The following is a 25,975-nucleotide window of genomic DNA, read 5'->3' as shown; positions in this document are numbered from 1 at the left end:
ACAAAGTTCTTCCTCTGCCTTGGTGGGTCCTGTGCTTATTGGCAGATTTGCTCGCCTCAGAGGTTCACGGCAGCCCTCAGTTTGGCCACTTTCGTGGCTCGAATCTGCCGTTCACTCAGTTAGCCTCCTCACTGGCCAGCATGGGGAAAAGGAAGAATAATCCCCGCAGACTCTGCTGATCCACCTAGTGGATCGGGGAACAGGCCAGAGACCTTCCCCTCTGGTGGAACCCAGAGTCCAGGTCAACTCCTCCGGTATCAAGTAGGGAGTTGGGGGAATGGAGGGATGGGGGGAACCTGGGTCCACCCTCTACTCTGGGTTCCAGCCCAGGGCCCTGTGGATTGCAGCTGTCTACAGTGGCTCCTGTAACAGCTGTGTGACAGCTACAACTCCCTGGGCTACTTCCCCATGGCCTCCTCCCAACACCTTCTTTATTCTCTCCACAGGACCTTCCTCCTGATGTCTGATAACACTTATGCTTCTCAGTCTTCCAATAGCATGCCTTCTCACTCTCAGCTTCTTGCGCCTCATGCTCCAAGCTCCTTGCACGTGCATTACAAACTGAAGTGAGCTCCTTTTCAAAGCCAGGTGCCCTGATTAGCCTTCCTTAATTGATTCTAGCAGCTTCTTGATTGGCTGCAGGTGTTCTAATCAGCCTGTCTGCCTTAATTGTTTCCAGAAAGTTCCTGATTGTTCTGGAACCTTCCCTGTTACCTTATCCAGGGAAAAGGGACCTACTTAACCTGGGGCTAATATAGCTGCCTTCTATCACTCTCCTGTAGGCATCTGGCCTGACCCTGTCACAGAGGTTAATCAAAAGAGCTACACCAATGTACACCAGATGAGGGACTGGCTCCTGAGAAGTTTAGCAGTAGCTCCCCAGCATGTTCGCTTTGCTGTTGTCTTACCCTTCTTAGGCTTGCTCAGCAGGAGTCATACGTTAACTAGCTTAGCTAGGCGGGTGCCAGGAAGACAATGTGTGCATGAAGACATCACGTCACACACTCTGAATTCAGTAGAGGGAAAAATATGCTGTGGGGTCCCTTCCTAATGGATGAAGGTGAACTGTTTTTGATTTACCATCATAAATAAATAGATGTCTGACATCTAAATACATTTGGATCTCATTTAAAACACATGGGGAGAACCTCAGTTACTGCCACTGGTGAAACTCCATCATGATTTATGGGAGATGGAGCACTGACATGCAGAGTATGCTGTTTAAATATATTCACTGTACAGTTTGGGAACAGTCTTGTTCTAAATGAGAGGCAATTAAAATACATATACCTGCCAAACATTGGCCCAGATCACAGATGATGTAATGTGGTGTAGCTCCACTGAAATCCTTAGGTCTACCCTGCTTTATACTAGCTGAGGAGCTGGTCCATTATGTTTAAGTGAAAAAATTCACAACTACAGGAGCTGGACCCATACAGGAAGAACATTTGCTGGTTCAGCATCAGTGTACTATAAATTCAGGGCCCTGTCAAATTTCACAGCCCTGGAGCCAGAGAATCCGCAGAGGAATTTGCTATTTGAGCCAGTTGCTGCAGAAACCCTCCTTGTAAACACACTGTTCCTGCTTACTGGGGCAGTTTTGCTGACTACTGCAATCAAAGACTTTTTGGGCTCCTTGCCTGCCTCTCTTGTTTTCTGCCTCGCCATCTCTCCCCTCAGAACGGGGATTTCTGTCTGGTTTTAGTGGGTGTGCAGCATAGTTACGAGAACCAGAAGGAGTTTTATAGATAGTGAAGCTTCTGATCAAGACATTGAGCACTGAACCTTCTAGGCTGTCATTCTCCTCTCCCCATTCAAGGTAAGAAATAATCAACGAGGAAGCTGAACTTACCAAGAACTACTGCCAAGAACTATGCTCCACATAGCCTGCCCTCAACTACCTAGTACTCCTTCCTTCTGGCCTCCACCAGCTTCTGCCTTTTTACCTGCTTTCAGTCCTCACAGGCTTGATTATCTGGGTCTAAGTTCATACTGCTCCTTCCTGTTTCCTGTCTTCTCCTATTCTACCCATGCCCATGGCTATTCCCCCTCCTGGGAGCCAGGAACTCTACCCAACAGCAGAAGGAGGAGGTTAGAGGTCTCCCTGAAGAAGACAGAAGGGGCATGGCACTTTGGCCCAGAATTCCACAGCAAGGACCCTTTGAAACACAACAATACTGGATCCTGCATTAAAGTGGAAAGATGGCAGCAGCCAGAAATGCATCAAAAAGCAATTCAAAGACAGAGATTTCTATTTAATTACAATGAACAACACTACCTGTCATGTTGTTATAGATGGGGCTGGTAGCACCACTTATTATTAAGGTTGCCTGATTCTTCCCATTATAAGCCCCTGCTTTTAGTTGTTTATAACTTTACCAAATTTTAGCCATTTGGGCTGAAATTTTTCACGCAGGGTGTCTGCCTCAGGCTGATCATTGATCATTATTATTTTTGATATCATTATTATTAAACTTCAGCCAAAACGGCTCCACCATTTCTGAGAATGAGGCTGAGGAAAAATACATTGCCTTGCCCATGTTAAAAAGTTCTGAAGACACCCTCCAGAACCCCCATGCTTTGGAGCAAGGACTTGAAATTTGGCAGGAGAGTGGCCTTTGTATCAAGGATTTGCCTTTTGCCATCCCTGTGAAAATCTGCTCAAATTTGGCCAAGTTATAAGGTTTCAAAAACTGCAATTTGCATGTGGTCAGTAGAAACTTCTTAGAGTTTAACAGCAAAAATCTCCAAAGATTTCATCTATATTTGGCATGCAACAGCCCGTGGATGAGCAGGCTGTTCCCTGTAATTGCTGCTATGAGCTCCTATGGGTTGAGCCAGGTCCAGGCACCTCAGCTAACAGCAGGAGTCTGTCTTTCCTGTGCTATACATGCAAATAAGAGGATGGATGAGGAAATGGCCTGATTCAAATACAGGGGGAACAACATACAGATCTGTGGGGTGAAGGGAGTAGATTGGGATATGGAACTTGGGGTGGGAGAGACTGGGGCTGGAGGCTGACATGGAGGGAGAGGGAAACTGGGAGTTGGGATGTAGGAGAAACTAGGACAGGGCGGGCAAGGAGACTAGGACTGAAAGCCAGGAAGGGAAACTGGGGGTTCAGAGTGGATTAGAAGCCAGTGAGAGAGGACTGAGATCGACCAAGGAGCTGGGGGTGGGAGACTGGGGCTGGTTGGACAGTGAGAGTTAGACTGAGAACTAGTGGGCAGGGAAGTGAGGTGTGGGAGGGGAAGTAGATCTGTCTGTGAATTCCTTTTTGATGCATTTTTGGCTGCTGCCATCTTTCCACTTTAATGCAGGATCCAGTACTGTTGTGCCTCAAAGGATCCTTGCTGTGGAATTCTGTAACAGTCTTCAAGTACGTAAAAGGTTGTTACAAGCAGGAGGGAGAAAAATCATTTTTCTTAACCTCTGAGGATAGGACAAGAAGCAATGGCCTTAAATTGCAGCAAGGGAGGTTTAGGTTGGACATTAGAAGAAACTTCCTAGCTGTCAGGGTGGTTAAGCACTGGAATAAATTGCCTAGGGAGATTGTGGAATCTCCATCAATGGGGATTTTTAGGAGCAGGTTGGACAAATACCTGTCAGGGATGGTCTAGATAATGCTTAGTCCTGCTTTGAGTGCAGGGGACTGGACTAGATGACCTCTCGAGGTCCCTTCCAGTCCTGTGATTCTAAGAACCTAGCATGTTGTGGGAGAACTGGGCCTAGTTGAGGAAAGAGAGTGGGATAAGGAGCCAGGGGAACACTGATATTGGAGGATAAGACTGGGAGAGAAACCTGGGGAGTGGAAGTGAAGAGAATGGAACTGGGATGAGGAGCCAAGAGTATGGGAGAAAAAGGAATGGGACAGGGACAGATTGTAGGGGATGGGGCAGAAGGAGTCAGGCTTGGGGGGGAAACAGGCAAAAAGGTCATTGTCCACTACAGCACATTCCCCTCCAGAGCCTGGAATGGAACCTAAGATTCCTGAGTCTTACCATAGCTCTGTTGTCAGCAAATATATTTGAAACCCACTAGTAACATGTCCTATCCCCTACTAGTGTGGTCCACACAGAGGATGACAACCTACTTCTGTTGTCAGTTATTCCCTTAGTTTAAGTAGCAGAGGTCTGTGCAGTGGATATAAAGGTTCCAACCTTGCTGATGACCCTTGTGGATGTCAGTATGATGCCACATGATGGAATATCTGTTTTTTCAGTTTGCTTTTTTAAAAACCTAGTAATTACACACGAGACACTATCTTAAACAACATTAACAAGGTTGCAAAGTCAAATACTCAAAATTAAGGAAAAGACAGAATTAACGCATCGCCTGGGCAACCTTAATTTGTCCCCCTTTTGTGTTACAAACACTCTAATTACATGCTTACATACTATAATTTCGACAGGATCCCTGCCTTATCTGTGCACAGGATGGACTGTATACTGGGGATGAATCAAGGTTGTGTAGTAAAGGAGGCCATTGTCTGTAGGACACCTGATGTCTTTGTTGGAAGGGGTGTAGTGAATGAAGCAAGGGAATTGCAGGAAGAGAAAGGATGATCTCATGGGTAAGGCAGTTGAATACTGCTCTGGAGAATTGGATTCTACCCCTGCCTATGCCACAGGCTTCCCTATGTGATGTTGGGCAAGTCACTTGAACCAAACTTTTCACATATGGTCAATAATTGTGTGGTCCTCATCTGGGTTATTGACCTGATATACCCACGGTCTGATTTGCAGAAGTGCTGAGCACTAATAATTGCAAATGAAGTCCTTGGGAACTGTGCTTTTAATATCTAAAGTGCTTTAATAATGCCATGTACTTGAAAAACCAGGCCATGGGCATCTCAGATTTGGCACTGAAAATTAGTGAATAATTTTGACCTTAATCTCTCTGTGCCTTGTCTGTGAAATGGGGATAATACCATCTCCTCACCTCACAGGGTGTTGTGAAGATAAATTAATGTTTGTGAAGCCCTCAGATACTACAGTGATGAGTGCCACAGAAATGCGTAAGTTAGTTAATAATTCTGTCTTCAGAGCAGGGTTGGACGGGTGTGCAGTAAATAAAGTCTGGCACCACAAATTGAACAATGAGAATAAAACAACATATTGAATAGCTGCTCATTAAGTGAGCACCATCCATCCTGTGCACTAAATGAGGCAGGGGTACTGTGGAAAAATAGCATGTAACCATGTTATTAAAGACTATTTAATATTATTTGCAGGAGTGGATGGGTGAAATTCTGTGGCCTGCGTTGTGCAGGAGGTCAGACTAGATGATCATAATGGTCCCTTCTGACCTTAGTATCTATGAATCTATATCATAATGCATACTCACAAAGTGGCCAAATTAAGTTTGCACAGGCAACCTTAATTGTGGCATTTCTTAACTTTTGAGTTCTTGACTTTGCAATCTTAATAACGTTAGTTTAAGGAGGTTTTTTGTGTGTAATATTATGTATCATTCCATATCTCCCTCATTTTCTGAGCATTTTCCCATGTATGTCCCCCAGAGTGTCCATTTTATTTCAAAATTCAGCACTGCCATGTGCAGAAACCAAGGACCCTGGGCACAGAAGTTAGGATCTGCTTGTTGCAGAATACACAATGTCTTAACTATATCTGGACAGCCCTTGGAATTCCTTTCCGGGATTCCAAACCATTAGTGCCAAGTAGGAGTTCCTTGCAGGATGTTTCATTCTAAATCAATTCATTGGTTACATTAATAAACTTTTACATGATCAGAACTAAAGAGCTGCAAACTGACAAGGTTCCATACTGCTTCTCAACATCACTCCCAAGCATTAGGCATATTGCCAGCATGAGGATCCACCCTATATTTAAGTATAGGTCGGGACAAAGATGTGCACTATGGTCTAAGGGTTGGAAAACCTGAGACTCCTATATTAAAAACTAGAGATGGGGTTGAACAAAAATCCTGGATCTGAATTTTACTGGAGTTTAGATCATTTGTAAACTTTGTAACTGGTCTGTATTTCAAGTTGAGCCAAACCCCTAGATACTTGAACTCTGGGAAGGTTTGGATCTGGATCCTTGCGCCCATCTCTGTTACATGGAGTCCCCTTTTTTCTTGACAATGATGTTTCAAAGTCGTTAGTTGTTGTAAATATTAAATGGGATATTTCCTTTCATTGTACTGTTTAATAATTAAAATGGAAGCTAATTTTTTTTTGTCAGAAATGTCATTTGGGTGAGGCTCTGCTGAGGAAGACTCAAAAACAGAAAAGTGAAATTTAAAACCTCTCTCTCTGCACAAAACAATAAACTGCCAATATATTCCTCCTGGTTTGAATTGACTGAGGCTGAGAGGGGGATGAGGAAAGTCTGATTAAAAAAAGCACTTGGTTTGAGATTTTATAGACTTTAAAACTTGACTCCATAGAACAACAAATAAACATTAGCCCTATCTGTACAAAGGGTGAACACGAACGTACACAAGCAGTATTGTGCATGCCTGTCTTAGACACTTGATGTTTCCAATCCACATGCACACAGTGATGCTGCACACAAGCATCCATGAGCATGCAAATCACTGACACGTGCATGCCACCCATTGGGTGTTGTGCTGAGCTAAGTTGGGGGGTGTGCATTAGTAGATGTGCATGTGTGTGGCCTTTTGAAAATCTGGGTATTTTTCATTTTAGAAAACAGACCTTTCCTTAACATATTAATTTTGCATCCATTCTCAGTTAATCTCAAACAGCAATGGACACACAAAAGTCCATTCAAGCAGTTAGAAAGATGGGGGTAATTTGAATGATGTGCTGAATCCACAGAACAGATAGAGATGAATTATGTCCTAATGATCTAATGATATTTATTCACTTACCTACGTGACTGATTCAGCCATACACAATCCAGAATTTATTAATAGCATTTTATGGATCACTTTGTTTACCGCACCCTCAGTCAAAATCCTACCTTTTCCCGACACTTTGCATGTCATAAGAACTAACTGTAAAGTTAACACAGTGTTCCATAATGCAGCCTAGCTAATGCAGCCAACGCAAAACAACATTTCAGCTTGAACAGACAGTAAATCTAGGCCCTGATCCAAAGCTCACTGAAATCACCGGGAAGAATCCCGCTGACTGCAATAGGCATTTGATCAGGCCCCTCCTTATTTTATTCATTGCCCCTCTTTGGTATTATAAAAGGACCGGGGCAGTTCTATATGTCACCATGAGGTGGCGATAGGAATGTCTGTATCCAGGAGAGCAATGATTTAAGAGGATGTATTCCAACAACCATACCTACAAAACCCCAGTATATGTGACTGTAGGGGAGGCACTGGAAGAAGTCAAGAATGCAAACCATGTTCCACAACAGTCCAGCAAACAAATTTGTTAACCAATGGCATTCTTACTTGTTCTGGAGCACTGGCATTTGCAGTGTAATGAGAAACCAGCGGTCGCTCCAGTTCCCTGTTCTTTCCCACACCAGAGGGGAGATACTGACTCCACCTGTCTCTTCCTGGACAGAGAATGAGATGGTGCCATTGTAACTGCCAAAAATATGCACTGAAAATTGGATCTGGAATAAAATAAGAGGAAAATAATGGCATCCTGTGGTGAAAGGAGGGTGGCAATTGAAAGGATGGATTGTCTTTAATAACCATGCAAACCAGCCTTTAAAATGAGAATCTTTATAGTTCATGTCATCTTCTGGCCTCTCCAGGATGGGTTCCAGACTGTTGTGTTTGGATCCAGCTGCTGAATCCCATGTGCTTCTAAGCCCTGCTCGGTCTGAGCAGTGACTGATCACTGTTTCTAGCTCTGAGTCTCTCAAGCGCACTCCCAGATGCAGTCCCCATATCTGACACTCTTCAAGGGCAATGGGACCCCACAGTCTGGCTGCCTGGAGCCCAGAACTAGTGCCCCAGCCTTCCCAAGCCCCCCGTTGCTTGGAGATGTTCTCTCAGACTCTACCTCACTATGGGAACTCTGGTTTCCCAATTACACCCCTCAAGGACAACATGGCAGTAAGATAAGGAAAAAGGCTTAACAAAAGAATTTCTTAACCACAGACACTTTTATTCTTAAACAGCACTAGGACTACAGATCTTAGGAAAACTAACTCCCAAATGCATTCTCCCTCAATGTGCGGACCACCACAATGAGTGCTAGGTTGGGTCTCAGTCCTTAGTCCAGATAGCTCCCCAGGCCTGCAGTGATGGAATGCCCCCACTCAAGAAGCAGCTCCCTTAAATAAATTCTCTCCTCTTTAGTCATGTGGTTAGGCCAGGCAACTGCAGCTCTTCCAGTCATGTGCTTAGACTGGGCGACCCCAACCCCCTCCTCAGAGACAGGTTTCTGCTAGGGTCAATTCAAAGTCAATGGCTCCTGTAGGCAACAAACCTATGGTTTCACTAGGGAAGACTGATTCAGAATTGATAGCCCTTGATGGCTTTCTCCTTGCTAGTCTCTTGAGGTGTCCCAACTCCCTGGCATAAGCACCCAGTATCGAGAATAGACTGTTCTTAAGAACATAAGAACGGCCATAGTGGGTCAGACCAAAGGTCCATCTAGCTCAGTATCCTGTCTTCCAACAGTGGCCAATTCCAGGTGCTTCAGAGGAAATGAACAGAACAGGTAATCATCAAGTGATTGTCAGGATTTGACTGGTTTTCAACACCATCTGGATGTCTTAACCCAAGATGGAGGTTACAATGCAAAGTTAAGGTTACAAGGAAGACTACAATAAAAAATGGCACTCCCAAAACAATATGAGTTTACAGTTTGACAAAGACATACCCCCATCATTGAAGGGGAATGGAGAAGGGGTACTCAAGGAACCTTCTCACATCTCCTCACAAGATAGAGGATCTGCTATTGTGTTTGCATCCCCTTTGACGTGAACCACCTCCATATCATAATCATGGGTGCCAGACTCTATTTTAGCAATTTGGCATTAAAGCCCGTCCCTTGGGAAACATGGTCCTTCCAAGTCTCATTAAAGATACTATATACGTCAAGGCAAATTCCTTCATCCCATATGTTCATACAGTAAATATCTCAATAACCAAACCAACATATAGTATTCATCCAACATCACAGAGCAGTTCCAAATCTGTCACATATCTGTTCCCCTTTCAGAGCACACCGGACGGATATACAGATGGAGTTCACATACACCCGCATTGCCCCAGAACTTCTGGGTTTGAAGCTGAGACTTGAACCTCCCACTTCCTCCTCCTTCTAGTCTGCTAGGGAGTGGGTGCTACTTCCTTCCTTAATGTGCCACCCACCAAAGATATATGCTGGAGTTTCTCTCCCACTGGAATAATGTACGAAGCACCCCCTTGAAAGGCTGGGTGGTCAAGAGAGACCTAGGCCCCTGTGAAGCTGGTCTTAACCGAGCACTAACTCCTGAGCTCTGGTTACCCCATGTCAAGTGGGGAAGGGATTCAGGGCTCACCTGCTCTGGCATTCCTTCTCAGGATCTTAATTTCCACCTGTGGGCTGTGTGTATCTGAAGAAACCATTTCCCACCTCAGGGACTGTTTGCTCTCTCTGCTCCATCTCCATGAGGGTCAAGATCTGGGGTTTCCTGTGGTAACACCTCCCTTTCTAAGGTAAAGGGAGGCAGGGAACTTGTCTCTATGGCCACTGAATCTGACCTCTTTGTGTCTGCACTTGATCCCGCCTGGCTCACTCCACTCAGTAGGGAACTGAGCAGCCTTCCTCCCTTCTCCCAACACAGGTTCATTTGTGTTCTCACAGACACTCACCTCTTCTGTGAGTGATCAAAGTTGCCTATTCGCCATGTAGCACAACTGAACTCTGGCTCAAACTTTCAACATAATTTTCCCTAAAATATCAGATGGAATATCTTCTAATACTCCCTTACCACCAGAAACCCTTAGTGCTCCTGGGTATTTACAAGGATCTGTCCTACAGGCGGACAAATGGTTTTACTCTTGGAACTTGTAGCCACATCTGACTGCCTTCCAACACATGATGAGATTTCAGCACATGGGGCTTCACAGCGGTGTGGGCCGTGCTGGTGTCCCTCTATCCCTGGAATGTCACTGCATTAACTTCGGCCTTCACCCCCCATTAGGAATCTGGTGTTTCTGTTCCCATGAATGAGGATACAACGAGACATATGTTCTAATGCCTGAGACGTGAGCTCAGCCACATGTACACTATATGCCCCAAATGAGCTAGCTGTGTTACTCACTCCCTCCAATGGCCAAGTAGCAGATCCCCCACTCAGGCTGGACGATCTGTATGTTAGCCAGCCATGATGCATTGCCAGGCCCCTGGCATCTGAGCCCTGAGCAGTTTGCCTTGTTCTCTGACAATCAAAACACTGCAAATCTCTGAGATCTCTCTTTGGAGGTTAGGGATGCCACTTGACTGTGGTGGGATGCACCTGCCTGCCCATGCTTCGGGGTCTGATGGTTGGCTAGATGGGTTGTGTGGTCAGCCACTCTAATTTCCAATGTTCCCAGGCTGTTTGGCATACAGAGAGATAGGGAAAGTAGCCATCATACAGGAACAGGGACCTGTAAACTGCGGATTAGCTCCACAAGGATGCTAAAACTGAACAATATACCTGGTAGTCTCCACTGGCAAGACTGGCTGGCAGGCTGGCACTGTAAGCCCTGGCAACATCACCTGTCTGATTGCTGTCTGCTCGCAAGTACAGGAAGTGCCCTGTGAGCAGAACAATGAATTAGAAAAAAAATGGCGTCAGTTCATCCAGACAACAAGAAATCTTCGTTGATGGATGTTCGCATACTGGATACCCACTGCCTGCTGATTAGAGAGGAAGCTTGTTTAAAAAAAAGTCTGGCGTTTTTCTTTTTCATGCATTTGTAAAATAACTTCACATCATTGTGCTGAAAGCTCTGTGACAGAAAGGCATGATAGAAGCCACATTAGGGGCATGGATCTCTCACAGCGGTAGTAAACTTAGATAAGTTGGTGCCCTGAAAACCTATGGAAAAATGGATTTAGCAACATGGGAGCTGAAATCGCAAGACCTTCATTGGACCATCAGTGAGTGCACCTCCTACACCTTTCCATACAATGGCTTGTGGGCACAAGAACTGGAATTCACAGTGAGCTCCCCAACAACCAGTACTCCTACCACATTCTCTCCAGTGATCCTTGCTGGGAGCGGCTTGGACTGAACTGCCTGTTTCTGGTCCCTTGTCCCCAGAAAGGAAGGTCTAGCTAGGTTCTTAGGAGAAAGAAAAGGACTAAGAGAGAGAGGAGCAATGAAGCTGCAATCCTAGGGCCTATGTTACAAAAAGAATTGTGCTAACTCATGGTTCTAAGCCACAGCTAGGGCAGTGTTATCACAAGCATTTTCTATCCATGCAAGCAAGAGAAAAAACATGCTATACCATGAACACCCCTAATCTTGGCAAAGAACCTTGAACCAGGATGGGTTTTTTTGTAGCTGACCGTTGCTAGTTTTTAGCCCTAGTTCACAGAGGCTCTAGCCTCCCTGTGTGTTCCTTCCAAGCTGACTGATGTTCTTTTGGATCTTTTTAATATATGTCTTTGAACCAGGACTGAAACCACACTGGGCTCAGTTTAAACAGTCCTAGCTAATGCTGATGAATGCAAAGGTGATTTGGTGAGGTGGGCCAAAGAATTTTAAAACCATTTCCATAAAACATGTTTGAGACTAGCGAGAGAAAGTACGCCATGAGGAACATACCTCTGGTGGCTAGCAAGGCTGATCCCATGAATGGAGCTTCTTGTGTCATTTCTTCAAAGCCCCTGATGGACCAGGAGGGAGATGCAGTGTCATTCAATATCCAGCCACAGGGACCCTGCTCAAAAGAACAGTGTGCTCCTGCTGGGAGACTGTCTGCTGGAAAGGATTAGAAAAAATGGGGGTATTTCACACAGATCTGATTAGGGAGCATAAGAGCAAGAAAACTGTAAAGTCACCAAGGTCACTTTCACTATGTTTCTCTAGGGAGCTACAAAGGTAATACCCTATAGTCTTCTACCATGAGAGAAGGTGGGTGAAGTAATATCTTGTATTGGATCAACTTCTGTTGGTGAAAGAGACAAGCTTTTGAGATTACACAGAGCTCTTCTTCAGGTCAACACTGCATATTAGTCTTCTACCAAGAAATGGCCAAATGGCTTATTAGTTTATTTTCATGTATAATAGTCACCCACCAAAAAGTCAATACTCATCACTTAGTAGTATGAGAGATACTGCTGTTATTTCTTATTCTAAGTGCAATGGAAAACTCTGGTTCCCGAGAACCCACCATGTGGTAACTGTTTGGTGACTGCTTTATGGGATACCAACAGATATCCCAGGGGTCCCCATGTCGTTTGTAAAGGTGGTAGAATGGCTGATTATAGTAACTGTGAGTAAATTTAGAACAAATAAAATGACACTTCCTCAGATGGCATATAGTCAGCCTATGGAATTCTCTGCCATGGTGCATGAGTAAATCACTGTATCTGCATTTTGAAAGGATAGTTTTCTGACCAATAACATTTGCGGTGATTCTAAGGATGGTCAGTGCTTCCATCTGATCGGGATAGGGTCTGGAAGGGATTTCTCCCCCAGTGAGACAGGTATAAAAAGAAGAGCTTTTGTCTTCCTCTGAAGTAGCAGGAACTGCGCCAGGAAGAATACCAGACTTGGTAGGCTAGTGGTTTGATCCTGTATTGAAAATCCTATTTTCCTCATCCCAGGAGTGTGTTCCGTATGGATATCCCAGGTCCAGGTACCCAGTTAAACTAGGTAGATAAAATATCTAAGTAATCGCTATATGTAATCAATTTAATTAATCTATTTCACTTTCTAAATTATTATTCTTCCTGATTGGCTGAATAGGTAGAAAAGAGTTTTTTAACAATATCAGTCTGGTTTGTAGCTTTGGGTATGCATTTTTGATTAAAATTGTTTTTATATGCACCTGGTGTGTGGGATAGGTGTATTTTATTATATAAATCAATACATACATACATACATACAGTGAGTGGTTAGGTTAATCCCAGGTGTCTACTTCTAATGGTATCTCAAGGGATATATTTCTTGACTAGTTATATCCTACTAGTAGTTGGTAGATGGTATAGTGACCCACAGAAATTTGTGGAGAAATACATCCTGACTATAGATTGGGTGGAACACCCTTTTTTAAGTGCTCACTGAGCCGTCTTGGCCGGTTGGCTTTGGGGTGGGGGTGGGGGGGTTTTACTGATGCAATTGGGATGACAAATGATACCTCTAGGGGAATTCTGCCTCCCAAAATTAAAAATTCTGTGCACAATAATTTAAAATTCTGCATATTTTATTTGTCAAAATAACACAATATAATCACGCTCCTGCTGTCAGCAGCGAGCCCCAGCCACCCAGGGCTGACAGCGGAAGCCCCACTTGAATGTAACAGGTGTGGGTGGGAGTGCTGGGGGAAAATCACAAATTCTCTGTGAAAAAATAAAATTCTGTGGGGAAGATTAATTCTGTGCAAATTCCACATTGTGCCATGGCACAGAATTCCAGCAGGACTAAAATGAGGAACGACTGAAGGAACCCATTAAGGGAGCAAGTTGCTTTCTCACCACATATGGCCTCTTCATCCTCTTTGGTAGGGCAATCACTGTGAAAATCACAGACCTGCAGGTGGCTGACACAGCCCCCACGTGGGCACGGGAAAGTGGAGCCCTTGTTGGATGTGGAAAGATCCCTGCTTTCTTTTTCTAAAGGGTACAAAGCAAGAAGACCAGAGAGAGGAGTCAGCAGAAGGTCTAGAGCAGGGCTTTGGTTTGGATGGTTCCTCAGTCACACTCATGCTCCTTCCCCCTTGCTACATTATAAAGACAATCAGTCCATATAATAAAATAAAATAATAATAAAATAATAATAATAATAAAAAATACTCATTTAATTTCAATGTTTGTGCCAGAAAGTCTCTGAGCCTGTAACAAAATGTAGCTGAAAAAGCAATGTGGTTGAGTGAACAATCAGTAGAACTAGCCTGCAAATGAATCAAACCTGCACCTCCTTAGTAATAATACATAAACATCTTACAGCCCACCCTAAACCAAACATTAATCTACAGGCAAAGGGGGGCAGCATTCTAAAGGTGCAGACCCTGCACTGAGAAGGCCCTGCTCCCATTCTCTCAAGACTGTGTCATGGAACTGTCAGCAGTTCCAGTGAAGTTGTTCCCAGATGTTGCTAAAGATAGTCCCCCGATAGACTCTATATCATTTAAGGCTTTCAATAAATGTGAGACCTTGAAATGCATTCCCTGGATAATAGATGATCTTTATGGCTAGTAGATTTAGCACTGGTTTCAAAAGATTCCCTTAGGGCACTCGGGTTATCAAATGGACCTGATTTATTGTGTTCTTTCCCAATTCCCTCCCACCATCTCCCCACACTTCTCTGTACTTGCATGAAATTCAAAACCACAGCCATGTGTATAAATTATCCTCTCTGGCTTAAATCACTCAAGTTCCCTGCCACAGTGGGGGTTTTATTTTTTGCACACAACACTTTGCACACATAAAACACATAAATGATGCAACAGTCAAGAAGATTATATCCAAAATTTAGATTTTGTTTAAAAAACCTAAAGTAAATTAAACAGAAAAAACTAATAGGATCAGAACATTTTAAAAAGTCAGTGAAAACAGTATTTTGTTGGATATTTGTAAATTTAAAGCTCTTTCTGCAGTTTGTAAGCCAGAACCAACAGCATGATGCTAGTGCATGAGAACCATAAAATGAAGCTGAATATGGCCCTGATCCTGCGTACTGCTTTGAGCAAATGGACCCCTGCACCTGTAAGGAGCAACACTGAGGTCAGTGAGGCTCTACACAGGTTCAGGGGTCTGTCTGCATGCAGCACTTAGTAGGATCAGGGCCTATAACTACAAGGTGAAACTGCCCAGGCTAGTTTCATTGCCAAGCTGAATGAACTACATGAAGTAAAAAGCAGCATACATGGTGAAAAACAAACTAGATTCTAATTGTTCTTTTTTTAATAATCTGAGACAGAGGTTCTTAACTCGGAAGTGCCAAACAGGTTTCACGTAGACATGACCACCCTCCTTTGCTTTATGACTATATGGTGGAGGGGGTCGGGAAGCAGTAAAAACCTTTTTCTGTCGGAACATAGGGTCACAGTGTGGAAAAGATTGGGAAGTACTGCTCTCATGTATTAGTGGCACAGGTAAAGGTTTTTAATCTCAACAATGGCCCTTTAAGTACAGAAAAAAAATCAAACCTTTATAAACAACATAGACAATTTTTTAGAACGATTCATGTGTGCTTCTAGGGCAGCGGTGGGCAAACTTTTTGGCCTGAGGGCCACATCGGGGTTCCAAAAATATATGGAGGGCTGAGTAGGGAAGGCTGTGCCTCCCCAAACAGCCTGGCCCCCACCCCCATTCACCCCCTCCCACTTCTCGCCCCCTGACTGCCCCCCTCAGAACCTCCTATCCATCCAAACCCCCCTGCTCCTTGTCCCCTGACTGCCCCCTCCTGGGACCCCCCACCCCTAACCGTCCCCCCGGGACCCCACCCCTATCCAACCCCCCCTCTAAAGCCCCTTCTGGAATGCGGCCCTGTGAACAGGGGTGGAGGACTCAGGAGGAGCAGGGACAGCCACGCAGTTGGAGAGAAGCGGCAGTTTCCCCTTCAAAGCGCCACTTCTTTCCGGCCGGCTGTGCGGCCACGCTGTGCTCCTCCCGAGTCCTCCAGCCGGCGTTCGCCGTGCTCCTGACACCCGTACCTCCCGCCTGCTCCCCTGACACCCGTACCTCCCACCCTGCTCTCCCCTGCCCCCACAGTGCAGCCCCCCCCCCCCTCCATGGGAGGTGCGCCAGTGCTGAGCTTCTTGAGTGCCAGGCCCTGGGGCCCCCTGTTGTTGGGAGGCCCCGTGCCAGGGCACCCTGTGTTTACTGGTAAATCCGCCCCTGAGCTGCGCCGCCTGGCCGGAGCCAGCCACGACACCCAGAGCGCTGCCCAGCGGGAACTCGCAGCCCCACCGCCCAGAGCGCTGGTGGCATGGCGAGCTGAGGCTGCAGGCGAGGGGGGACAGCAGGGGAGGGGCCAGGGGCTAGCCTCCCTGGCCGGGAGCTCAAGGGCCGGGCAGGATGGTCCCACGGGCTGGATGTGGCCTGCAGGTGAGCTAAACCACCCCCTGATGAGCAGCATTAGCTATGTTGGTGAGAGAGCTTCTCCTGCCAACATAGTGCTGTCCACACCAGCACTTTTGTCGGTAAAACTTATGTCTGTCAGGGGTGTGAAAAAAAAAACTTTTGCCAACAAAAGTGCTAGTGTAGACAAAGGTGCCGGTGTAGGCTGGGTGAGGTAATATCTTTTATTGGACCAGTTTCTGTTGGCGAGACAGAAAAGCTTTTGATCTACACAGAGCTCTTCCTCAGATCAGGAAAGGTACTAAGAGCGTCCCAGCTAATTACAAGATTGAACAGATAGTTTAGCAAAAATAGTTACCACATATTCTGAGGGACCATTAAAGGTGAAGTGGCACATTAAAACCCCTGTAGTCTTTAGGACAAAAAGCAGGGTTAGTGGATTACAGATTGTTGTAATAAGCCATAAGTCCAGTGTCATTCTGAAGACCATGGTTTTTAGTAGCAAAATTATGAAGTTATGTTCCCAGGCCTGTTTTCTGAAAGTGTTGTGCAGGTTTCCTTTGAGGATGGGGACTGATAGGGCAGATATAGAATGATCGCTTTGTGAAAAGTGTTCACCTTACCACTGATATGATGTTTTTGTCTTTTATTATTTCCCTGGGTGAGTTCATTCGAGAGCATAGTGATTGTCTGGTTTCACCCACATAGCTGTTATTGGGGCAGTTAGTGCAATGGATGAGGTACACCACATGTTGTGATAGGCATGCATGGGACCCCGGGATCTTGAAAGGTGTGTGCAGGTTTTTCATCTGTAGTTCTGGCAGGGTCTGGTGCTGCTTTGAGTTGGTGGGTCCTGGTCTGTGTGGAGCTTGCTTCTGATGATGAGTTTGGAGAGGTTGGGAGGTTGTTTGAAGGCCAGAAGAGTGGGTTTATGAAAAATTTCTTTCAGGATGGATTCCCCATCAAGTATGGGTTGTAATGGTTTCATGACTCTATGGGTTTTAGCATGGGGTGGTAGGAGACAACTAGGGGTATGCGGTCGGAGGGAGTTATTGTGGCCTTCTCCTAGATCATACTCAACAATTTTAGGCAGTGTCCTTTTTTCATTTCCAGCTCCATTCATTTAGATTTTCCAGCTCTTATAGATGTGTTGGAACCTACCATGGAAGCAGTCCTTGAACTGCAAGGAGCCCAGTGCCAATAGCCCAGCCCCTTGTGCTCCACAGGTTGAATACAGCAGGGAGATCTCAAAAGGCCTCTCCACTTCACCGATCTGAGCCATGAGTACTTTCCACTTGACCCTATAACAAGACAACAAACAGCAATCACACACATATTGTGCACCTGGGTACTTCACCTACTTAGGCACCTTTGTAAACCCCACTAGGTGCCTATTTACATCATGAGGCACCTAAATACCTTTAAATATCTGGCCCAGGATGCTGACTCCCTTCCTTGTTTCTAGCTGCTAGATCGCTTTAAAAGGCAGCTAAAAATACATAAAATACATTCCTAATATTACATTTCCATGCAAGAAGTTGCTGTGCTAGTCACCAAGATGTTATGTCATTGTCAAAGGTCTGTTGGATCACAAAAGGATGGGAAGGTGGTCTACACCATGGTGAATCGGAGGTTTGCACAAGACACTCTATGAAGATGTGGTGCATACTATGAAAACATGAGAGCCCCTGTTATAAGCACATAAAATTGTGTAGAAATGTCAGCAGCTTTAAATGTTTATGGCCTTTCCCATTTACGTCAGCCAGTGTTAACTGATTATCTACCTAATTCATTGCCAGTGTTTGACATCAACCACACACCCTTTCTCTGTCAGAGGATGCTGCTATCCTTCCCCATCTTCTCTCCCCCACCATCCCTTTGGAGGTTCACCCGCCCCTAATCAAAACCAGCGCAGCCCTCAACCTTCTCAGAAGATGAAAATATTTCCCCTTTTCACACTTTTGGCATTTCAGGCAGAATCATAGCTTTCCCAAGATTGTAATATCATTTCATTCCGTTTCAGAAATCTCCAGCTCTGAAGCACAACTCTGTTACATCTGCCACAGAGCTAAGTAACCAAGAGCCTCCAGCAATGAGATGTGATTGTTTTACTGATTATTATATTACAGTGTAGCCTTGAGGAATCTTCAGCACTAAGCTAGAAATACATTTATCTCTGCCACAACACCACACAAAATCCAAGACCATTCAGCTCTGGACCACAGCACCACCATTTCCATTATATTACCTGGTATACTATAGCCACCATGTTCCTCCAGCACAGACACGCAGCTTTGTTACCTCCACTGTAACACAGCACATTGCCCACATTCTCCAACTGAGTCACGACTGCATCATCACACCAGAGCAGCCAGGAACCTCTAATACTCAGTCATAGTCACATTACCACCATTCTGTATTGCAGCAGATCATCGAAGAACCTCCAGCACGGACTCATGACTTCATGACCTCCCTTATACATTATAGTACTGTATCCAACAAGCTCCAGCACTGAGACTTGACTCCATTAATTCCACAGTACAGTATGACAGCACAGCACCTAGAAACTGCAAGTGATATGTAGCTTTGCATCACCCAGAATGCTTACATGTACACCTTGTTACCAAGGAGCACTGCCCAGGTATTCCCTAGGGCAGCTGTACTCTGACACACACACTCAGGTCCAAAGTCCAACTGCAGCAAGTTCTCTAAATGCATAAATATTGCACTATCTTTGCTTGGTCCTGGTATCCAAACAGGGCCTATTCAGAGCCAATTTAATTTTCTTAATGGAATCAGGAACGAAACCTTTAGTATATACAGCAGAAGATGGATCATTGAAGCTGGCTTTCAGATAAGCCCAGCCTGGCAATACCTTTACTATCGATTTTACGTCAGGCTAGAGCTCAGTAACCTGGTTAATATTACTACACTTACAGATCATACAGACATTGAAACTGCTGTGTACACTCTTAGGGGCTCTCAGAGCCTGACATGTCTCTGGGCAATTTGCAAGGAAAGAATAAGAATATGAACCTGCAAACAACTTGATGTTTAATTCAAGATAATTCAGTATGCATTGTGTGGCCCTAGTAATTTCTATTGTTCATCAATATTCTTAGCACTAGGAGGCTTGCAGACTCTCTGTCTCCCTCTGTTGAACAAAGCCCTTTCCCCCCAATTCTGACCAGTCCCCTCTACTCAATGTCTCACTATCTCCAACAAAGAGAACTGCTGTTGAATTTCCAGGAACAATATTTAAGAGTCTGCTTTATTAAGAATGATGAGTTCAACTACATGAGCAGGAGAGTTGGAATGTTCTCTAAGCGAGAGGGATAGATTCTGACACAGATGTGACACTATGCTAAATCAGAGAACACCTGAAGTAGAAGCATTATATCAGCTATTTCATTTCTCCGGTGGCTGGTGTGAAAAAGGCAGCTAGGAGACTAAGGGAGTTAGCCAGCTGGTGAGTATCTGTACTTCTGTCTTATTGCTATTGATTAATTTTGGGGGGCAAAAAAGGAGAAACTTTTGTGTGCTGGGAACTTGCCTCCGAGTTTGGGAGGGCTCCAGGCTGCTTTGCTGTGTTTGGTGTGTGCACATTGAAGTTTGGTTGCTGACTGTCTGGGCTAGATCACCCTGCAGTTAGGTGAATAAGTGCCTGACTCCTAGCAGGGCTCTAGCGGGACTCTTTTAAGGGCCCTAGAAAGGCTCTTTGATATGACAACAGAGCAGTTTTTTTGAATAGGCTAGTGATTACAGGTGGCTGAGGGAGAGGGGGTAAGTCACCTATTCCAGCTGTGTGTGGGGCTCAGGCTTTGAAAACCATGAGACTCCCACCTGAGAGATTAAAGGAGTGAGCCAGCTGAGTTTAGCAGCAGAGGAAGGCAGGGAGGTAGGGTTTGTTTCAACTTACAGGTACTCTGCAAGGAAGAACCTGCAATGGGAGGAAAACGGCACATTGCCAAAAGCACTACTTGTTCTGCCTCTGCCTGCACCTGTGGGGGCCCTGGCTAGACAGGCATTCTGGCCCTGGATGCTTCTACCCAGACACTGGTCTTGACTTGCTGGACATGTGTCCTGCATGTCCCTGATGAAGAAAGCCAGGCAGGGGAAGCCAGCTGGTGTAGAGAGGTGACTGTTGGTAGAATCCCTCAGGAAGTAGGTAAGAAAGCTGCAGGAGGAGATGGCTCATTGGTATAGCATCCAGGAGCAGGAGGACTTCACCAATAGGATGCAGATGGAGACATCCAGGATGGAGGATGCTAGCCAGCTACAGATGGCTACAGCAGCCCCCAGTGGGGAAGGAGACCTAGCTGTTCTAAGGGGAGGAGACTGGTTGCTGGCCACCTCGAGCTGTAGGCAGCACTTCATCGATCCAGTTCCCCATTGCAACAAGGTCAAGAACTGGCACTGGAAAAAGGAGGTGAGGAGCAGACCACAGTGGCTGAAGAAGAGGAGCCACCTGCCCCCAAGTCCAGGAGACTCATGGTCACCACAAGCAAGAGGAAGAGACACAAGTGGTGTTATTAAGAACTCCCTTCTGAATGGGATAGAGGCATCCATCTGCTGACCTGACTTGATGTCCTTACAGGTGTGCTGCCTGCCTGGAACCTGCATCCAAGACATTACATAAAGGCTGCTAAAGCTCATCAGTTCTTCTTACCACTATCCCATGCTGCTCATTCACATGGCACTAATGATACTGTCAAATATAAATCTGAGCAGATCAACAGTGATTACAGGGCTCTGGGAGCAAGGGTGAAGGAGTCAGGGGTGCTGGTGGTGTTTTTTTCAATCCTTCCAGTTGAGAGTAAGGGCCCAAGCAGGGACAATGACATCCTTGAGATGACCAGTTGGCTACACAGATGGGTATCAATGGGAGAGCTTTGGCTTCCTCGACCCTAAGATGCTGTTCCAGAAAGGAGGACTGCTAGGAAGAAATGGGGTCCACCTGACTACAAAGGGGAAGAGCATCTTTGCACACTGACTCTCCAATCTAGTAAGGAGGATTTTAATTTAGGTTAAAAGAAGGCAGGTGGCAAAAGCCCACAAGTAAGTATTAAAAAAAGGTGGAATGAACAGAGAACTAAGTGTTGGGGGGTAAATGGAAAATTACAATTGGGCTGTAGGAGCCACAAGAGGGATAACAGTGATGGAATCTGCTCATCATCTTAGATATCTATACATAAATGCAAGGCACATCGGGAATAAACAGGAAGTACTGGAATTATTCGTACATGAGCTAAATTATGACTTAATTGGAATCACAGAGACTTGGGATAAATCTCATGACTGGGATATTGGTATAGAGTGGGGATAGCTTGTTCAGAAAAGACAGGCAGGGAAAAAAGGGAGGACATATTGCATTATGTATCAAGAATATATACACTTGTTCTGAGGTGCAGAAGGAGGTCAGAGGCAGAAGAGCTGACAGTCTCTGGGTGAAGAAAAAGGGTAAAAATCAGGGACAGTATCATGGTAGGGGGTCTACTGTAAACCACCAAATTAGGAAGAGGCGAGGATGAGGAGATGGAACAATTAACAGAAATAACCAAAACACAAGACCCAATGTTAATGGGGGGGAAGTGTCTTTAACTACCCAGACATCTGTTGGAAAAGTAATATGGCAAAACACAAAATGTTTTTGGAATGTACTAGAAGCTACTTTTTGTTTCAGAAGATGGAGGAAGTAACCAGAGGGACAGCCATTTTAGATTTGATTCTGACTAACAGGGAGGAATTGGTTGTGAATCTGAAGGTTGAAGGCAGTTTGGGTGAAAGTAATCATGAAATAACAGACTTCATGATTCTACGGAAAGGAAGGAGGGGAGCAGCAGAATAAGGACAATGGCCTTCAAAAAAGCAGCCTTTAACAATCTCAGAAAACAGGTAGGTAAGGCTCCATGAAAAGAAAAGAAAAGTGAAAAAGGAGTTCAGGAAAGCTGGCAGTTTCACAAAGAAACAATATTAAAGGAACAACAGCTATCTATCCTGATGTGAAGAAAAGATAGGAAGAATTGTAAGAGGCTGATATGGCTCCACCAGGAGCTCTTTTAATTACCTGAAAATCAAAAAGGAATCCTACAAAAAATGGAAATGGACAAATTGCTAAGGATGATTACAAAAGAATAGCACAAGCATGTAGGGACAAAATCAGAAAGGCTAAGGCACAAAATTAGTTACACCAAACAAGGGACAAAAAAGGCAGTAAGGAGAGGTTCTATACATACATTAGGAGCAAGAGAAAGACTAAGGAAAAGGCCGGGGTGAAGGAGTTGGTGGCGCAGGTGGTATTTTTATCCTTTACTTGGCAAGGAAGGGAAGCTAATAATGGGCAACATTAAGAAGACTGAAGTGTTAAATGCCTAATTTTGCTTCAGTCTTCACTAAAAAGGTAAATTGTGACCAGATACTTACCACAATTAATATTAACAACAAAAGGGAAAGAACACAATGCAAAATAGGGAAAGAACAGCATAAAGAACATTTAGGAAAGTTGGATGTATTCAAGTCAGCAGGGCCTGACGAAATTCACCTTAGCATATTTAAGGAACTAGCTGAAGCAATCACAGAACTATTAGCAATTTTCTTTGAGAACTCATGGACAGTGGATGAGTTCCCAGAGGGCTTGAGAAGGGCTAACATAGTGCCTATTTTTAAAAATGGGAATAAAGAGGAACCGTGGAATTCTAGACCAATCAGCCTAACTTTGATACCTGGAAAGACATTGGAACAAATTATTAAACAATCAGTCTGTGAACATCTAGAGGATGATACAGCTATAAGTAATAGCTAATGTAGATTTGTCAAGAACAAATAATACCAAACCAAACTAATTTCCTTCTTGGGCAGGGTTACTGGCCTACTGAATAGGGGAGAAGCAGTAGACATGGTATATCTTGATTTTAGTAAGGCTTTTGACAGAGTCCCACATGACATTCTCATAAGCAAACCAAGAAGAGAGTCCAGAGGAAAGCAACAAGGAATGATGAAAGGTTTAGAAAACTTAGCCTATGAGGAAAGATTTAAAAAACTGGGCATGTTTAGTACTGAGAAAAGCAGATTGAGGAGGGAATTGATAACAGACTTCAGATATGTTAAGGGCTGTTATAAAGACAATGATCATCAATTGTTCTCCATGTCCACTGAAGGTAGGACAAGAAATAATGGGCTTAATCTGAAGCAAAAGAGATGTAGGTTAGATATTAGGAAAAACTTTCTAACTATAAGGAGAGTTAAGTAATGGAATAGGCTTCCTAAAGAGGTTGTGGAATGCCATCATTGGAGGTTTTTAAGAGCAGGTTAGACAAACACCTGTCAGGGATCGTCTAGGTATACTTAGCCCTACCTCAGCACAGGTTATTGGATTAGATGATCTCTCGAGCTCTTTTCCAGTCCTACATTTCTATGATTCTAAGATTGCTTCAGGACTTCAGAATTTATTCAGAGATTACCTAAAGTATGAGAGGCTCTCTAGATAAAGATGTCAAACATCAATCCATCTCAGGCTCAGATTTGTCTCCTCTTAGGAATTGTACCCAAAGTCCATTTCAGAGAGGCACAGAAATCCAAGTTCCATTTCTTCTCCTGGCAGGGATTATAGCACAGAGATCCAGTTCTAGCTCATTTCCTCTCTGAGGCTACACCCAGGGTCCATTCCAGGTTGCCACTGATTTAATCTCCTTGTTACAAGTGAACTAAGAGATTGAGGGAGGTTTCTCCATATCTGATCCTAGGGCAGACTTTGTTATTGGATGGGTTTCACTTTGGACAGTTTCCATTAAGTGGCAGACTAGATTGTGTTGACCCAGATGACCAGGATGTAATAGATTCTAGGTATATTGGTGGCACCAACCCGAGATAAGCCTTATTTCAGTAGCAGAGAGCTCTTGCTGATGTGGATTATGGACCTGCTTCTACAGTCCTGCAATTTACATTCACACACGTAGAGCAAGACCCAGCATCTAACTCTAACAGTAACTTCTGATATCTGAGTGAGGATTATTATCCCTTTAGCTGGTGTTGATCAATAATCAGGAATATGGGACTCGCTATACTAGAATAAACAAGTGATTTGTTTGCTCTGGTACCTTGCGTCCCACTGTGGCCAATGCCTAGTATTTTAGAGGAAGGAGGAAAAATGAACACAATACACCTGGATATTTTAGCATTACCATACCATTGAAGAGAAAAGCACTTCCTGTCCCCAGGTAGTGGTCATCTTGTCCCCTGAAGAATGAGGATTAGCAGCTCCTCTTCATTCTAGATAGTGCAACTACAGATGCTATTTTAGGGTTTTCACCTATCCTGTTAAATTTAGACCAGGGGCTTTGATGTTTGGTTTGTTCCAGCCATCTCTCTTCACCATTTTTTCACCAGAAAGCTTTTACCAGAGACTGATCTGAACTGTGGGTATGACAGACAGAACAGTAGCTTCAGCACTACCAATCCGAGGATGGTTCACTGATCCAAGAGCTGAGCACCAATCAGAAAAGCACCTCCTTCTCATGCATAAAACACAAATGTAGGACAGAGCAGAATCCTAGGGAAAAAGCACTGTTGATGAATTCAGAAGGAAGAGCTGAATATTATAGGAGACCTCCAGAATCAGAAAGAGAAGAACACAGTGAAGTGTTCTGTCTGGAATTGGGGATTGGGTATGGCTTGACAACGGGGGGGAGGATTATGGGGAAGGGCTGAGGTAGGCTTTTCTTTGGTTTCTGCCCACCTGAAAAGGTAGGAGTACTAATTTTTTCTTCATATAAATTACTAATCATCCCTCAACAATATCATGTGGTAATGAGCTCCATAGGTTAATGATATGCTGCACATAGGCCTTATCCCTACACTCTCATTTGCTCATTATACTTCCTGTTCTACTCCTAACAGTACGGTATTTTTTAGAAGCAGACAAATACATTTAAAAATCCCAAACCATCCAAAAATCCAATTACTTCAGGCTGGTCTTCCTGTCATTTCACAGCACAAGACCTTCAGATATAAAAGAGAAAGCTGGTCTTGGGCCATGTACCTGCTATAGAGAAGCTAGATCTCTATGCAACAGTGACTCTTATTTGTTCTGCTACACACACTAAACTAGGTTTCCTTTGTCCACCCTGCACTTGTATAGAGACTTTTTAAATCAATCCATTGTAAAAGAAAAAGAAAGGAATCTCATTTTTCCCAAGGGTCCCTAATTCCAACCCCTTGTTTTCCCTACTTCCACATATTTTAAACATGACTGAAGTATATTACATATTTTAGATGTCTTTAAAACTAAGCCCCTGACCACCTATGATTGTTACAGGTCCCTTTCAGCTTTTCGCTCCTTTCATGAAAGCAAAGGTATTAACCCAATGTCCTGACAAATTTCCATTGAGCAAATTAGGTTCTACCTACTTAAATTCCACTGTAATTTTAATTAGAGAGGATGAACTTAACTTCATATCCTAAAGCTGTTGTGGCAGTCTTCAGGTAGGCTATTAAATAGCTGCTATTTTCCATTCCAGAGATAGCCGCATGTCAGTGATGGGTGAAGTGATCACTATTGATACTGAACAGCTAGGTACTTGTGAGGAGCACTCAATCAATCAATAATAGGCAAAAATGGACCTGTGAATCTAGCTGCCTCAGCCAGCAGAGACTAGTCACATGCCTGAAGTGGCATGGGCAGTCGTTGGGGGTAAGAATGACATCAGAAGACAACTTTTTCCCTGCTACACTGGCAAGGAGACATCTGGAGGGGGAAGGGCCCACCTAGAAAGGAAGTGAGCAAGAACTGAAAATAGGAGAAGAAGGGATTTGAGGTTAAGAATTAAATTTTAATTTGCTCACCAGAACAGG

At 44.3% G+C, this 25,975-nt stretch overlaps 1 protein-coding gene across 1 annotated transcript in view; it reads right to left on the bottom strand.

Moving 5' to 3' along the window:
- The window catches only part of LTK (leukocyte receptor tyrosine kinase), a 164,847-nt gene that overhangs the window by 62,908 nt on the left and 75,964 nt on the right, over positions 1–25,975 (bottom strand). The window contains exons 5-9 of the mRNA XM_077819984.1: positions 17,288–17,427; positions 13,580–13,717; positions 11,706–11,861; positions 10,590–10,690; positions 7,396–7,562 (exon numbers count right to left, since the gene is read on the bottom strand). Coding sequence (XP_077676110.1) covers positions 7,396–7,562; positions 10,590–10,690; positions 11,706–11,861; positions 13,580–13,717; positions 17,288–17,427 — 702 coding nt within the window. The remainder of the gene's footprint in view (positions 1–7,395; positions 7,563–10,589; positions 10,691–11,705; positions 11,862–13,579; positions 13,718–17,287; positions 17,428–25,975) is intronic.

This window comes from Eretmochelys imbricata, chromosome 6 (assembly GCF_965152235.1).
Source record: "Eretmochelys imbricata isolate rEreImb1 chromosome 6, rEreImb1.hap1, whole genome shotgun sequence".
Taxonomy (NCBI): Eukaryota; Metazoa; Chordata; order Testudines; family Cheloniidae; genus Eretmochelys; species Eretmochelys imbricata.
Note: the sequence above shows the minus strand (reverse complement) of the source record. Positions and strands in the feature narration are given on the sequence as shown.